Source organism: Apodemus sylvaticus, chromosome 4 (genome assembly GCF_947179515.1).
Source record: "Apodemus sylvaticus chromosome 4, mApoSyl1.1, whole genome shotgun sequence".
Taxonomy (NCBI): Eukaryota; Metazoa; Chordata; class Mammalia; order Rodentia; family Muridae; genus Apodemus; species Apodemus sylvaticus.
In genome coordinates, this window is record NC_067475.1 from 39,784,563 (window position 1) to 39,800,584 (window position 16,022).

The window sequence follows — 16,022 nt, forward strand, 5'->3', positions numbered from 1 at the left end:
GGCCTGGCCCTGCTCGGGGGGCGCTCACCCGGGTGGCCTCAGGCTGAGAGCGGGATCGGGCCGGGTCGGGATGCGCTGGCCAGGCTCCTGCGGCTCACGGTCCAGCCCCACGGCCGCCCGAGCACTCAGCCTTCACCAGGGCTCCAGCAGGATAGGCGTCCCTCCCTGGCGGAGCAGACTGGATTGGTTGTGATGGAGTCTTTGGTTGGTGGTTTCTCAGTAGCTGTACAGAGTTAATGTTTAGCTTCTAAACGGCGGTTTACGGTACAATTACCGAACTACTCGCCGGCGGCGCGGGGAACAGGAAGTGCCTGCACAGGTGTAACCGGGAGGATCTGAAGCCCTGCAATCTGAGCCTGTTTTGAGGTTTTGTTATTCTCTAGAGGTTTGCTCTCTCCGTGCGGATCCTGATAAATGCTTGCAAAACGTACTGCACGTCCTTATCTGCTTGCGGTCTTCCATAGCTGGAAACATATTCTTTCCTCTAAGATAATTTCAAGGCTACTTTCGAGGTTCATTGGCTGTAAACTTAAGTTCTTTGTGATTGGTACTGGAACGTTTGAGAAAAGGCAGATTTTCACATTTAAAAGGCGTAGCCAATGCAGACATAAAGTTTTGATAGAATGGATTGGTGACATTGATAACTTGTAAGTTTTATTTTCTATTGTTTTCAATTCTGTGTCGATGATGATCTAGGCAAAGATCCTCTATTGTGTTAAAGAGAAAAGAAAAAAATAGTGAAGAAAAAAGGTCTTCAAAAGTAATGTTTATCTGCTACAGTCAAGAATTCTAAATAGATTGTGAGTGGGAGCTGTATGAAAAATTGTTTTTGACTTATCTTTTAGAGACTTTTTAAAATGAGCTCCTTTAGACAACGTGTCTAGGTTCATGATTACTGACTATAAACTTATGAAAGTGATTTAGTTTGTAAATAACGTCAATGGTAGTTATGTATTTTTCCCAAAAGGTAAAAAACAAGAAACCTGCCCCCCCCAAACAAGCCTCTTCCTTAGGATTTATTTTTTATTCATAAGGTTGTAGGGTCTATCGAAATCATGATACTTGACACTAACGATTCATTACTATTTTCTCTAAAAGATGTATACGTCACTTTTTAAAATAAAAAAATAGTTTGTCATTTTAGTGGTAGGATGCATTTTCTATTTATTCTTGCCCTTTAGTAAGAAAACCTACAATGCCCTTACAGTTTCAGTATGTACTCTGATTATTTACTTTCAAAAGTTTATTTTCACTATGTAGTGTTGAGAAATGCAGTTTTGGTGTGAAATGGCTTGGAAGTTTGTTTTAACAGGATAAGTTTTTAAAAAGGAAAAGAAATCTAGTCTATTTTAAGGGGTGCTGTGCACTTTTAGACACTAACTCCAGTTGCTTCATTATGTTGGGACTCTGTAGTTGTAGAAGGAATGAATCAAGGAAGTTGCTTGACTCTACAACTTTTGGAAAATACATCTTATCTCCATACAGTGGTCGTTTAAGTTAACTGGCGAAGGTGAGTTACTAAAACACTAAGCAGACTTGTTATTTCACAGCTTTAACTATAAGGTATGACCTAATTATAGACCCTAATGACAATCTACAGAAAGCTTGGTAGCTTATATAGTGCACATGCAAACATTTTGGACACAGTGTGCTACGGTACAGAGCTCTTCCTGAGATCTTGTTTTAAGGGTGGACATGTGCTGATTTGTGTCATCTTGGAAAAGCAGGGTAGAAATTAATGATGATACAGATGTAGTATTGATATGGTATATCATTAACTTTGTGTTGCAATGATTATTCAAATGCTTGTTTACAATGTGTATAGTGGAAACAAGAAATAGGTGTAACTACTCTACCATACATAAAAAAATTCTTACAAGTTCTTGAGATTTTAAAAAACTTTATATGCCACTCTAATTTTGGCAGGTTTTATATATATAATATATTTATATATATATATGAAACACACACACACACACACATACACAAATGTATTTATACTATTCTTTTCCATATACCAATTCCTTAGTGGTCCATGATCAGAAATGTAGTGTTTGCCTATAATTTTGTTATTTACGTAGTTGGTTGTCTTCCTGTGTAGCCTAGGTTAACCTCAAGTTTGCAGTTCTCCTTCAGTTTCCCATGCACTGGGATTATAGGTGTACTATATAAGGCGTAGGATAACTGGTTTTCTGTGTGACTGTTTTTTTTGTAACATCTTTCTTTAAAAAAAAAATACTGTCAGAGGAGCTTATATTAGACCACAGGAAGAGGTCACAGGGCTCAAATTGCCTCATGTATTCATATTTGTAATCTGGAAAGCAAAATATTATGTAAACTTTGACTATCCTACTTTTCAAAACTTTGTGCGTGTGTGTGTGTGTGTGTGTGTGTGTGTTTTGTTGTTCTTTGATGCTGGTTATTGAACTAGGTCATGGGCCTTGCCCATAGTAGGCCAGTACTGTGACCACAGAGCTATGAGAGCCTCAGTCCCATCTTTTTTACACTAGTATATAAAATTAGTTATCTGAGAAAGTATGGCGCCTTTGTGATAGTATGAAGTTTATCATATTGAACAGTAAAAAAAGAATTAAAGGTGGGGAAAGTTTTAAGGAGCATTGTTGGATTTTTGTTGTTCTGTTCTTATTGGATGGGTATTTACCTGTATGTCTACATCATCTGTGTGCATGGTACCCACAGAGACCAGAAGCAGATCACCTTAGACTGGAGTTACAGACAATTCTGAACCACCCTGAGGGTTCTGGGAATCAAATGTGGATCCTCTGAGAAAGTAATAAACGCTCTTAACTCCTCAGCCATCTCTAGCTCCCAGAAATACTCTTTCTTACTTAACATTTGAGTTTTTCTGGGTTAGCAGGTTTTTCTCAGTAAACCTTTTCTAACATATTCTGTGTACTAGATACTAGAGATTCAAATATTAATAAAGTGTTAAATAATTATAAGTCGGGAATTTTTCTTTTTGTTGGGGGTACTTTTTGAGACAAAATTTTTGTATAATTGAGTATGCTCTGGAATTCGCCATGTAGCCTGAGCTGGCCTCACACCCAGTGCTTTAGCTTTCTGAGTGCTGTTAGGAGTGGGCAACCACTCCCAGCTATGACTTCTTCCTCCTCTATGCTTCACTGCTGGCTATTCTGAACCATGACCACTACCCCTACATTGTTTCCAAAGGTGAAAGGGTAGTACACTGGTTTCTTTCTCTTACACCCTCACTTTTGTAAGATTCTACTTCTCTTCCCTTTCTTCTATCAATTTCCATCCACACCACACTGATGAAGTCAATTCTGATTTGACAGAGGATGGTGGGTTATTTCATCCTGCATTACATCTGGAGAGCTGCCCCGTATTCCTGTAGACCATAGACAGTATAACTAAGGGAATCTGAAAATAGGTAAGCCATCACCATAAGATTAAGATGACAACTGAGCAGACAGGAGATGCTACTCCTGGGAGCATATCAGGGACTAAAGACATGAGCGTTGGCAAAATGCCCTTTCTGTTACTTTTTCTGGCTAGTCCCAGGCTAGCTGTGAGTACAACTGGACATGTTTGTGAACGACAGCATATTTCAGTGTCAAAAGGATGGACTCTGATAGGTAGTCTTTGTTAGGAGCACTTGTTATTTAGGATTTCACCTTTCCCTCTCAGATTCATCCAATAAATATAGAAGATGCTTGGGATTTGCATTAAATTTCCAGAGAATTGAGAGGAGGAGATAGTAAACAAGACATACAGTACAATAGGTCAATTACATAGTGTTTTAGAAGGTAAAAAGTGCCAAGGGGAGTTGGGAAGGTAAGATGGAAGTCATGGTTTGCAACTTTAATTTTAGGGTAGTCTAGAAGGTGAGACTTTGGAGAAAACAAGAAGGCAAAGACATGAGGATCAGGGAAAACACTAGTAATGCCAGGCACAGGGATCCCACGGCTAAGGCTCTCAAGAGTAGGAATTTGCTTGTTATGTGTTTGAGAATGATAAGGAGCCAGTATGCTGGAATGGGAAAAGGCAAAGATCAGGTGGCTAGTAGTGAGGTTAGAGGGTAGGTATATTTAGAGAGTTGCTGTAGTGTGAATATTTGTGAACCCTTTAAATGCCTAAGTTGATACCTAATCCCCAGTGCAGCAGTGTTAACAGGTGAGGTTTGGGGGAGGTCATTAGGTCATGACAGCAAAACCTTCGTGAATGAGGAGGCTAGAGTAATCTTGCTCACCTGTACTCCCATGTGTGGATACCAGAAGGCATCATCTTTGAGGAAGGTAAGCTCTCACCAGCCACTGCTACCTTAGTATTCCCAGAGTATTCCAAGCCTTCAGAACTGTGAGAGATAGGTTTGTTTTTTTTTATTACTTATAATATCTAAACATGGGTATTTTGTGTAACTGCTAAAACAAAAAATAGATATAAAATCTAAAAACTTGGTAAGTTAGATTTCATTAAAACTTAATACTTCAAAATTAAAGAATTCTTAAAGGTCAGTAAGGCATACAGTAAGACAGTGACTAGAAGATTGGACGTCATTTCTTTCCTGAGAGGTATGAAGGCACCTATGCATGGGAAAAGCTGATGGGTATCACTAGTTAGAAATGTGTTCCAGCCACATGCCAACAATACAGACCACAGCATCTCTAAATAAAAGAGACTGAGGCAACCATTGTTGCTGAAGACCTGGTGCAGCTGAAGCTCTAGCTCCCAAATGCAAGTGTTTGAAGGCTTACAATGCATTTGGTGATTTTTTTTTTTTTTTTTAATGAAGTGAAACATAAGCAGTCCTACATCCCAGGATTCCCACTCAGTATATTCCCAAGAGAAGTGGGAGGAAACCCAGACTACAGACGAGTTGTGCTCAAGTGTTCATGCTTGTTTACAATAACTATGAGTTGGAAGCACTACAGAAATATAGATTTGGGTGTGTTACTTCACAACAACACAACTTGCTGAGTTGTCCAGTAAGTTGATGAAACTCAAAAGCATTCTTCCAAGAGAAATAAACATCATATAATTTCATTTGTGTGAAATTTAGAATATTGAAATTCTGGGAACAAAAGCAGAGACATGTTTGTTTTAGTTTGGTATAATTCTCTGTTATGATGTAACACATTACCACAAGTTTAGCAACTTAAAATAATTCCTCTTAATTGTTTTATAGTTTCATAATTTTAGTGAGTCAATCCAGATGGGCTCAACAAGGTCTCTGCCGTTGCTTTCCCAAGGCCGAGGTCAGAGTGCCGAATGGTGGGTAGGTTTCTGGCTGGCAGAGTCCTCAGGGAAGAATCTGCCAATAGGCAGATTCTTTTCCTTGTAGGACTAAAATCTCAATTCTCTGGTCCTAAAAGCTCCACACACTCCTCATGTCGGCTCCACATCCTTGTTACCCTGCAGGGGTGAAATCTGTTCACCTTCTCCCTACCCCCTACCAGCTGAAGAAAGCTTTCGGTGCTTTTTAAAGGCTTCTGTCATTAGATTGACCCAACAACAACAACAAACAAACAAACAAAAAAATCTGTCATCATCTGTGTCAGAAAACATAGATGCCATATCTTGCCTATGTTCAGGTTGTAGACAGTAGGGTGTAAAGTATGTGAGTATGTGTACGTGTATGCATGCATATTATTCTACTTCTCTCTATACTGGAAAGAAAAGGTTATGACTATGAAGAGGCTTGAGAGAGCTTTTGGGGAATTGGAGACAGTTGGCTGTGGTAGTGATTACATGTCAAAACTCATTCAGCTGTACATTAGAGGAATGAATTTTGTTGAATAACCATAGCTCTGAAAAGCAGGCTAGTTTTTAAATCCTGGATATAAAAATAAAGATAGTGAAAATAAATTGATACTGGTATCTCCCAAACTGTTTAATTTTTATCTTATTGAATACTGAGACCAGCCACAATATAAGCAGAAGAGAAAAACAGAGAAGAAATCTATAATAGCGTGTCTAATAGCATTAAGATTAACACAAGGAGGAGTTCATTGTCAGCCCGGCCTTAGGTCTTTTAGGTTTGGAATCCCTGTAGTTTGCTTTGTTTTTGGCTGTTGGACCTAGAGTTAGAAAAGCAGGACAGTCAGCACCTTCATCTTTGATTTCACATCTGAAGGGTTCTGTATTCTTTCCCTTATCAGTGTGACATCTGCTGCCCTTACCCAGAACCTCAAACTCAGAAATCCGCCTGCCTCTGCCTCCCAAGTGCTGGGACTAAAGGAGTGCACCACCACCACCACCACCACCACCACCCCACCACCCACCCCACCACCCCACCTAACTCCTTTCCAAGGTGGAAGTATTTGCTAGCCATTTAGTCTTCTCTGTTCGTTGATTTGTCTTAGCGTATTTTCTGCTTGTGTAACTGGTCTTGGTTTTAGCCTTCAGTAGTTCTGTATTCTGTAGTCATTCTCTGTTGGTTATAGTTCTTGCAACCTTGTCTCATTTCTCTTTGAAGAGAATTGTTTTCTTAATGTTTTTCGTCCTTTGCGTTGTAGTGATTAGTATTCAGTCTTGTTTTCTGTTGTATCCAGAACTGTAAATTTTAGCAGCTTCTTTTAAGCTTGATGTGTATTGCTTTGTCATTGAATTCTATATATTAATCTCACTTTAAAAAAAATTTAAAATGTTGGCTTGTTGTCTACTTCTAATTCCTACAACAGTGTGATATTCCTATGACAGTTTGATACTGAATTTACAGAGCTACCCTTTACTCCTGCAGGATCCTAACAGTACTGCATTAAATTTCTTGAGGTTTAGTTTTATTGTGAACACATGTACATAGATAATTTTAAATGTGACTAGGACAATTCAGTTATTTTTGGTACAGATTTTTTCCTCCTTGTCCGCAGGTTGGTTGAGCAGCCTTGTTTCAAATACAGGGGAAATTGCTTGGATGTTCACATAAAACATATATGTTCCCACATTTCATTGCTTTACACCAAATGGGATCATTGTTACATAAAAATGCTGTTGATTTTTTCCCCTTTAATTTGATTCCAAGGTGTCTCTCTCTGGAGAGGCTGTAAACATGACTTACCCTGACAGGGCTTTAGGCAATTTGGGTCATGCATTTTTTTTCTGATGTTTTTATTCTAGCATACAACCTAGGGCCTAAGCATTCAGAACCTGTGTGTAATTATGTATCCTCTCTCTCTCGGAAGTTAAAGCGATTCCCTGTGGTCCTTGCTCAAATTGCATTAAGTTTGGGAGAAGCATTCTCTCCTAGAGCTCTAATGGAGAAAGAAGTCAGGTTTGAGTGTGTTTAGCCAGTGAGACAAAGGAAGCATCTCACACAACTTGTGGAATAATAGAAGCAGTTTATCATTTTCAGACTCAGAGACGACCAGGCCAGCAGGAGGGAGAGGTATCCCTCATGAGTGAGGAATAAGAAGGGGAGGGCCTGTGTATGCAAACCTTGAGTGGAGTCCAGGATGCTCTCTAGTGTGTCCCACAGAGCACCCCCCCTCCAGCTTGTAGAGCAGTTCCCCAAGTTCCATAGAGTCACACAGCTGAGAAGTGGGGATGCTGCTTAGCTGCTCCGTCCTTTCAGAGTGTGAGGCTTGAGCAAGTCACATACATTGGGTCTACATTACCCTCACCATAAGAAAGTGGTCTGCAGGAGGCAAGTGTCTTGGACAGATAAGGACTTGTATCTGCTGTACTGATAGGGTGGAGGAAGGTTAGAGAGCTGGAGCTGTGGGGTAAACAAGCCCCGCCTCTCATACTGAAAGGCCACCTCGCTTTGAGAATGGATGAGAGCCTCTGCAGATACCTTGTTAGGCTAGTGTGCCTCTGCTAATGGTGCGTGCTTCGCTGCGGGAACCCAATACACATAGACCAAGTAATGCTTTTATTCTGCAGTGTTCAGCTCTCAGTGTTGGCTTTGAAGGGTATGTGTGTGTGTATTTTTAACTAATCAACAATAAAAGAAAGACCATTTCCCTTTTAATCCACCAATACTTTTAAATTTTTTTGTAAGGTTGGTAGCTCTTAACTGCTGAATCATTTGCCTCTGAATTGAAGAAACTGAAGAGCACTCTTTAATATTTCAGAGTAGGTCTCAGGATTTATATGTAGTTTTATTCATTGTAGTCTTTGTTGCAGTGAAAAAATATAAAGCTAAGTATGTTTATAAAATATAAAGCAGTTAAGATGAGGTTTCAGGGGCCTCCTACCAGTGAGCTTATGCAGGAATCTCCTTCCTCCAGTCGATACTTAATGGTGATATGAAAATGTTGTCTACCAGGAAGCCCACTAGAGACTGTGTTGTACATTATTTGTTGGAGGATGCTAACATACATTCTCTACTAAGAATATGCCAAATTGTAGCCTTCCAAGGCAATAAACATTTGTGATAAGTCACGTTGTCTGAAGCTTAGTGCATTCTTGCTCCAGTAAGCAAGAGGGGAAGAAGCCAGAGCTCTAGATGGCCTGCCTTCCAAACAGACCAGCGAAAGCCAGACTGCCACAGTAGTTTTTTTTTTGAAGTGTGAGTCATGTATGGTCTAATTCATATTTAAAGTACATGCCAGTAGTTCTTAGTTACTCACACAAGTGTACATTCATCACTGTGATTTTAGAGTACTTTATCACCAAGAAAAAAGAAAAATCCCTTAGCTGCCACCCCTTTCCAAACCTCACCTCTAACCCCAGACCTTACTTCTCCAGTCCCTGTTGTACTGTGTGAATGGGATCAAAATAGGCGTCCAGTCTCCGTGTCTTAGCTCTTACTTGCTGTCCATCCCTGTAGCATGTACTCAGTAGTTCATTTCTTGTTGTGGTGACTGATGTTCCATTGTATGGCCATACCACATTTTGTTTATCCATCTATCCATCAGTCGATGGAATTTTGATTATTTCCACTTTTTGTCTATTATGAACAGTGTTACTTATTTTCAACATAGCCCCCCCCCCCATGCTTTCTAAAGCATAAATAGAGACTCCCATTGAAATAAGCTTTACTTTCCATTCTTTGACACACTTTTAATATTGGGAAATAATGGTTCTTTGAAAATTGGGTAACGTTTGACTTTTCGTCTAATTCTGGTGCCACTGTCAGTGGGAGAATGCTTGTCTCTTCTGTTTTCCCCTCAACTACTTAGTCTTTTTGTTTATACTTTTGCTTGAATTACTTTTAGGACTATATGTTCCTGTGTAGTCATCGGGACCTTTAGATTTGTAGAAGAGTTTGTTTTGTTTTTTTTTTTTATAAACAATGTTTTTACTGCTTCCATATGGTCTTGTCTCCTGTATCAGTTCTGTTGGTTTCATATCTCCCTTTGCTTTAATCATCCCTATGAAGATTTGTCTAATGTGATAGCCTTTGCAGAAACTTCGTCTTATTCATCCTTTCACCTGACAGTTTCTGTCTTCATGTTATATTTGGACTTTACGTCATCCACTTTGCTTGCTTGTTTAACCTTTCAAGTTGAGCTCTGAAATTCTTACCTCTTTCTAGAGGTATTTACTTTTTCTTTCTAGGAATCATTGATTGAGTACATTCCCTTTTTTAAATAGTGTTTGTTTGTGTGTGTGTGTGTTTGTATTGCTTTTATAGTGCTTTGTATGAGAACTTATTTTTAGTAGTACTATGAAAGTTATGCACAGTACCCTCCCCCTTCTTTCTAGATCCAATGCCTTCTCTATCCATCCAACATTGTGTTGCTTTTAAACCTATCAAGACAGATTTGTGTTGCTCAGATATTCTTGGATGTGTGGCCTTCCTTTGGAGTGTGGTCTACTTACCCGGGGCTACATTCTTAGAAGATGCTGACTCTCCTAGAAGTCCTCAGTTGTCTCAGCTAGTGCTCCTCAGCTAGGGCTGGGATTTCCTGTCCAGCTCTAATCTCCATTTCAGATTTGGTATGTATGGCTTGAGATTGCAGAGGTCTTGTGTGGGCTGTCTCAAGTACTGTGAGTTCATAAGTGTAGCTTCCATGCAGTGTCCAGAACATACTCTTTCCTTTAGGTCATAGACTGCCTCTGGTTCTTACACTTCTTTCTACCTCTTCTCCATTGAGCCCTAAGCCTCTGGAAGATGGGGTACAGTATATCTGTTCCATTTAGGACTGGGCATTTGCTCTATGATTTTCTGCACCTTGGCCACTCGTGGGCCTCTTTGTTAATCCTATCTACTGCAAACTGAAGCTAACGGGCCTTGAGAGATGACTCAATCTATGCGTATAACCTCAACTTACTGCTCACAAATCCTTTTCCATATTTTTTTGTTTTCGTTTTATACATTATTGTCAGCTAGCTAGTACTATGTTCTTTGTCTTTTCTCTGCTCTTTCATTTCCCATATTATGAAGGGTTCAGTTCATTACCTCTTTTTGGTTCTTTGTTATTTACCTTGTTTGCTTGCTTATTATTTATAGCAAGTGAACATGAGATTGCTTGTATGTGAACATCTCAGCACACATGTGACCAACAGAGGACAACTTACGGAATTGGTGTCTTTATTGCAAGGATCAACCTTGGACTGTCAGACTTGCTGGCAAGCACCTTTAAACAGAGAGCCATCTTACTGGCCTGCATTCTCTCTGTGTTCATGTTTTCTATGACTCTAGTTATAGTTCCCCGAGGAGTCATAAGCTAGTCCTGATTGTGAGAAAGTGAAGTAAGGTGACAGCTCTAATATGTGTGCGAGCTGATTTCAGAGACTAGATGGGGAGGTGGAGGACTTCAGTGATGAAGTCTGGATTGTAGTTACAGACAACTGTGAGCTGCCATGTGGGCGCTAGGAATTGAGCTCTGGTCCTCTGGCAGAGAGCTCACTGCTGAGCCATTTCTTCCTTAAAAGGAACTAATTGCCTGCTTACAGGAATGGTAATGTAAAGTAATCTATGTAATGGGGATGTGGACAGGGACAGAGGTTAGGCCTGTTCTCACATCTACTTCCCAAATTGGTTATCCTGTAATACAGATTTGATGTAAAATCTCTACCTCCCAGATGGCACTGGGTAGCTGTCCTTTCCCATATTTGTATTGTGTGTACTTAGAGTTCTCTGGAATGGGAAGGTTACAACTATCAATTCTTTCTTGGTCTGTAACATTTGGCTCTCCATCTCTTAGCTGCTGTCTCCTTCGTCCTATAGGAACCAGTCACTTTTGGTAGCCCCAGGCAGTTTCCATTTTTCATTAGACTAACTTTTATCTTTAGAGATAGGTTAAAGCAGTGATTCTTAATCTGCCTAATTTGACCCCTTAATACAATTCCTCATGTTGTGATGTGACCCCCAGCCATAAAGTTATTGAAGGTTGCTACTTCAAAACTGTAATTTTGCTTCTATTATGAATCATACTATAAATATATGTGTTTTCTGTTGGTCTCAGGCAATTTCTGTGAAGGGTCATTTGACACCCTCCCCCCCTTTCCAAAGGGGTCACGGCCCATATGTGGAGTATTGGGGTAGAGGAAAAGAATTAAGAGCACAGGCTTGTCAGACATCTTATGTAGGAATGGAAGGCACAGTATTTTAAAGTATTTGTCATTGCCCCTCCCAAACCTGACTTCTTAAAAGGAAATAATTATTTCACATATTTTATTTCATGGTGTGGAATTGGTGACAATTAACTTTTGTTGAAAGAATATAATTTTAAAAGGACATTCTATTAAAGATAGGGATTTATGGGCTGGGGGCATGGCTTAGTGATAGAAGTGCTTTCTGTTCAAGTATAAGGACCTAAGCTTGAATCTCCAGAACCCTCATGAAAGTTGAATCTAGAGCCCAAGTGTTTAATCCCAGCATCTCTACAGAGAGCTGAGAAGCAGAGAAAGGGAATTCCCAGGAGCTAATCTGGCCTACATAGCAGAAAAACAATGAAGAGACTTTGTCTTGAACAAGGTAGAAAGTAGAAACCATGACCAGAGGTTGTCCTCTGACCATACAAGTAGAATTTTAAAATACAAATAGAAATTTGCTACTGTATTAATTACTTTCCTATTGCGGAGATAAAACACCATGACCCATGCAGCTTTTAGAAGGAGACATTTATTTGGGGCTTACAGTTGTAGAGGATGTGTGTTCATCAGCATCATGGTGGGGAGCAGCAGCTGAGAGAGGTCAAATCTTGATCCATTAGCAGGAGGCAGAGAAGGCTAACTGGGGATGGGATGGGCTTTTGAAACCTCAAAGCCCATCCCCTGTGATACATCTCTTTCAACAAGTCCACACCTCCTCCACCTTCCCCTACAGTCGTACCAGCTGGTGACGAGCATTCAAACATGTGATTCTATGGGAGCCATTCTTATTCAGTCACGACGTAACAGCTACCAATAAAGAGCTTCCTTATATTATGCATTTCAGGATTATTTATATCTCTTTAAGAGGAGGGTGCAAATTATAGAGTTAAATAGAAGAAACAGCTAGCTAACATACTATATCATTTTAAAAATATTTTACTTCATTAAGCAGGTCAGTTACTGTTACCTCATGTATGCGGTGAGCAGTCCTTGACTCTGGCACAGGAAGAATGTACCTGAGACCAGGCAACTGATAAGCTGGCCTGGAAACAAGGTCTTTGACCTATTCTGTAGAGACTGAGGCTTTCTGCTTTCTTTAGTGCTTTGTTTCTGGTGGGTATTTGATCAGTGGTGGTAGACTGGCCTAATCTCTCATCTTTTATGTTCTCTGAAGATAGAATGCAATGACTTTCACTTAAGTTTACCAAGACCCTGTGCGCTCTCCTTTGCCTAGCCTCCCTTTGCACATGCTTTCTTCCTTAGCATTTGTCCTGCCACACTGGGCTTCTTTGTGTTCTTACATTGTCCAGATATGGTCCAGGCTTAGTATCTGAGGCTGGTGTCTTCTCCTCCAGTGGCTTTACCTCTTTCAAATCGTGATGTGGAATATGCTGCTTAGTGAGTCCTTCTCAGCTGTCTTGCTATCCTGCTTCCTTCCCCTTAATACGTAACAGGTAACTCTTCTAGTTATTTTTATGTTGTCAAAGTATGAAGCATTGTCTAAACATTCCTCATTGTGTTAGTTCAGTGTTTGGTATTTGTAAGTATTTGTTAAATGAAAGAGTACAAGAAGGAAATTTAGTTGGTTAAACAAAATGTCGATAGTGGGTATTTGTTTTTAATTCAGCAGTTGAACATCTAAAGTCCATTAAAACAGGAGCACACATTTGCAAAAAAAAGTGGAATACCTTACTTGGGAATTTTATTTAGTCTAGTTCCTTTAGGAACTAGTTCAATTTATAAAAATCTAACTCTTGAAAAAAGACAATTTGTTTATAGACCATAAAATTATTTAATACAATAATTTATTGTTGGCAAATACAGAATACCACCTCATTTAATTTTCTCAGACAATATTTTTCTTTTATCTTTCTCTGAACATTGCTGTGTAGATAGTGATATCCTAACAATTTAAAAAAATCTAAATGTTTTTATTTTCATATTTCAGAATGCTGTTCTAATCCTTTTGATAATGAGTTGTGATTTATTCAATGATTGTGTGAAATAATAAGTGAGAAACTCTTGATCGGCTTTTACTTAATTTTTTTCTTTCTTTCCTTTTTTTTTTTTTTTTTTTGGTAGATTTTCTTTGCGGTCATGCTGATAAAATATGGAGTCCTCTTTGCTAACTTTACCCGGATCACAGAAAAGCTGCTTCACTAAAGAAATATAAAGAAAACAAATGACCAGAGGAACCCTGAAGAGGCCCACTCTGCACCTTGAATCTTCCCCGTTTTTCAGCCCACCAGGACTAATGACTCACATGTTAACGAAAATGACCTATTCATCATATATTTTTAACAGCTAAAGTTATTTTTATCAGTGTGACCAACTTATAAATTTTAAGAATTATTAAACCTGGAAGGCCTTGTTTAAAATAGGTTGCTTTTTAGCTCTCAGAAATTCAACATTTACTTTGTTTTTACATATGAAAGTTCTCAGAACTGTAGCACATCAGGAACAATATGGACTTGGAAGCATACGGTTTTATTGTGGATTACAGTGGAATTAAGTGGACAAGTCAACATCACCCATTTTCTTGTCCAGAATACCACATAAACATATTACTTAACTTTAATGCAAAAGAAGTGGCTTGAAAATGGCCTGGGTAAAATTTTTACGGAAACCTGGCGGTAACCTTGGCAAAGCCTATCCGGCCGGAAGTGTGCTGTCCCTGGCCCCGACTGTGGGCCTGTTAAATGAGCCAGGGCAGAACAGCTGCTTTCTTAACAGTGCTGTGCAGGTGAGACCATTAATTACTTGTTTCAGCCTTTAATGTGCTTTTAAGGGATTCTTTTAACTCATTGATTGGAATGACTTCTCTGTGTGTGTAGGGTTGGTTGTATATACCTCTTTATACATACATGAACATACAGGTTTCTGTGTGTGATACATGAAGTCAGAAGTTAGTACCAGGTGTCTCCCTCAGCTGCTGTCCACCTCATTTTTGAAGCCTGGTCTCTCACTGTGCACACAGCTCCTCTATTCAGCTCCACTCAGTTGGTTGAACTCCAGGGAAAAGCCGACTCCTCCCTCCCACCACTTCGGTTACACTTTACAATTGATGTTTTCTATGTGGTCCAGGGATCTGAACCTGGGTCCTCAGGCATGCATGACCAGTACTTTAGCCTTCTGCTCAGTCTTCGAATACCTTAATGTCACTTTTAATCGTTCAGAATGCCCTCCTGAACATTTTGGGTTTTATAATAATTAGAAATGATATTTTATAATAATTAGAATGATACACTGCTCTGGTATAAAGGACATTTTTATTCAAAATGCTTAATAAATTAAAAATATTTTAAAATAAACATTTTTTATTTTAATTAGCTGACACTCTTCTGCATGTTTTTAAAAAAATAAGTCAGGTGTAAATCCCAGTCAATGGGACAAAAATAAATGAACTAGATTGGAAATAAGAATGCAAATTTGGGGGACACCCTCTCAGAGATGAAGGGGAGGGGGAGGAGGAAGAACTCTGAGAGCGGGAACCAGGAAGGGGGCAACATTTAGGATGTAAGTAAATAAAATAATTAATAAAAACAAATGCAAATTTACTTTCTTTCACCTCACAGTGTCCCTTAAACTGCCACTTAAATTATAATTTGAGTACCACTGTTTTAGATTAACTAAAGATTATTTCATTAATTTCACACCATTTTGAAGTTATTTCAATAAATATGTATATAAACATCTTTTTTTTAATAATCTGTGAAATAAGCTTTGCTCTTTGAGCAGTTCCTATGTTTTCTTCTGAACAGTTAATGTTAGATAGAGCTGTATCGTTTGTTTAATGACTCTGCACATGTGTGACATGCCACAAGTCCCAACATTTGAGTGCTTGTTCACCACCTGGGGCAGATCTCCCCGTGAAAGGTCGTTAGCTCCCCCAGGAAAGGGGAAATTCAGAAAACACTGACTCTAGTTCACTTTGGACCTTAAACAAGTGTCTTTTTTCCTGTGTCATTCTCTGGATTCTGGTTCTGTGTCTTGAAGTTAATCCTTTACCTTTTCAATGTTTAATCTGCTATTTTTGATACTGTGTTTTTCATTCTGGCTGTGGTAGTGCACGCCTTTAATCCCAGTACTTCCAAGACAGAGACAGGCAGGTCCCTGACTTCAAGGTCAGCCTGGTCTACAAACTGAGTTCCAGGATAGTCAGGGCAACACAGAGAAATCCTGTTTGGGCAAACAGACAACAAAAATGTATTTTTTTATCTTAGACATTCTGATTTTCATTAGTAAATATTTGATATGTGTCTTCATGTGTTCAATATTAACTTTTAGTCTATGAATTGTTTTCCTGTGCTTATCTATTAATTTTACCCTTTACACAGAATTTTGGTGTTCTATACCCCCCCCTTTTTTTTTTAGCTTTAATGGCTACTAATTTTTACTGGCTGTTATAGAAGTTTTATCTTGTGAGGTTATAGATATTTTCAGGATTCCTAAAGATACTCTTAAACTTTATTCTGGGCCAAGATTAATTTAGTTGAAAACAGTCTGCTTATTTGGGTGTTGTGGTTTTTGGGCAGGGATAGTTTTATTTACTCTTA

The 16,022-nt window shown here is 39.1% G+C and overlaps 1 protein-coding gene across 2 annotated transcripts in view; it reads left to right on the top strand.

Moving 5' to 3' along the window:
• The window catches only part of Usp53 (ubiquitin specific peptidase 53), a 49,876-nt gene that overhangs the window by 272 nt on the left and 33,582 nt on the right, over nt 1-16,022 (top strand). Inside the window, exons 1-2 of one of the 2 annotated variants that reach the window (XM_052179309.1) lie at nt 1,364-1,510; nt 13,549-14,209. The exons of the other annotated variant lie outside the window; for it this stretch is intronic. Coding sequence (XP_052035269.1) covers nt 14,066-14,209 — 144 coding nt within the window. The 5' untranslated portion in view covers nt 1,364-1,510; nt 13,549-14,065. Of the gene's footprint in view, nt 1-1,363; nt 1,511-13,548; nt 14,210-16,022 lie in introns of those variants that run through there. 2 annotated transcript variants of the gene reach the window in all.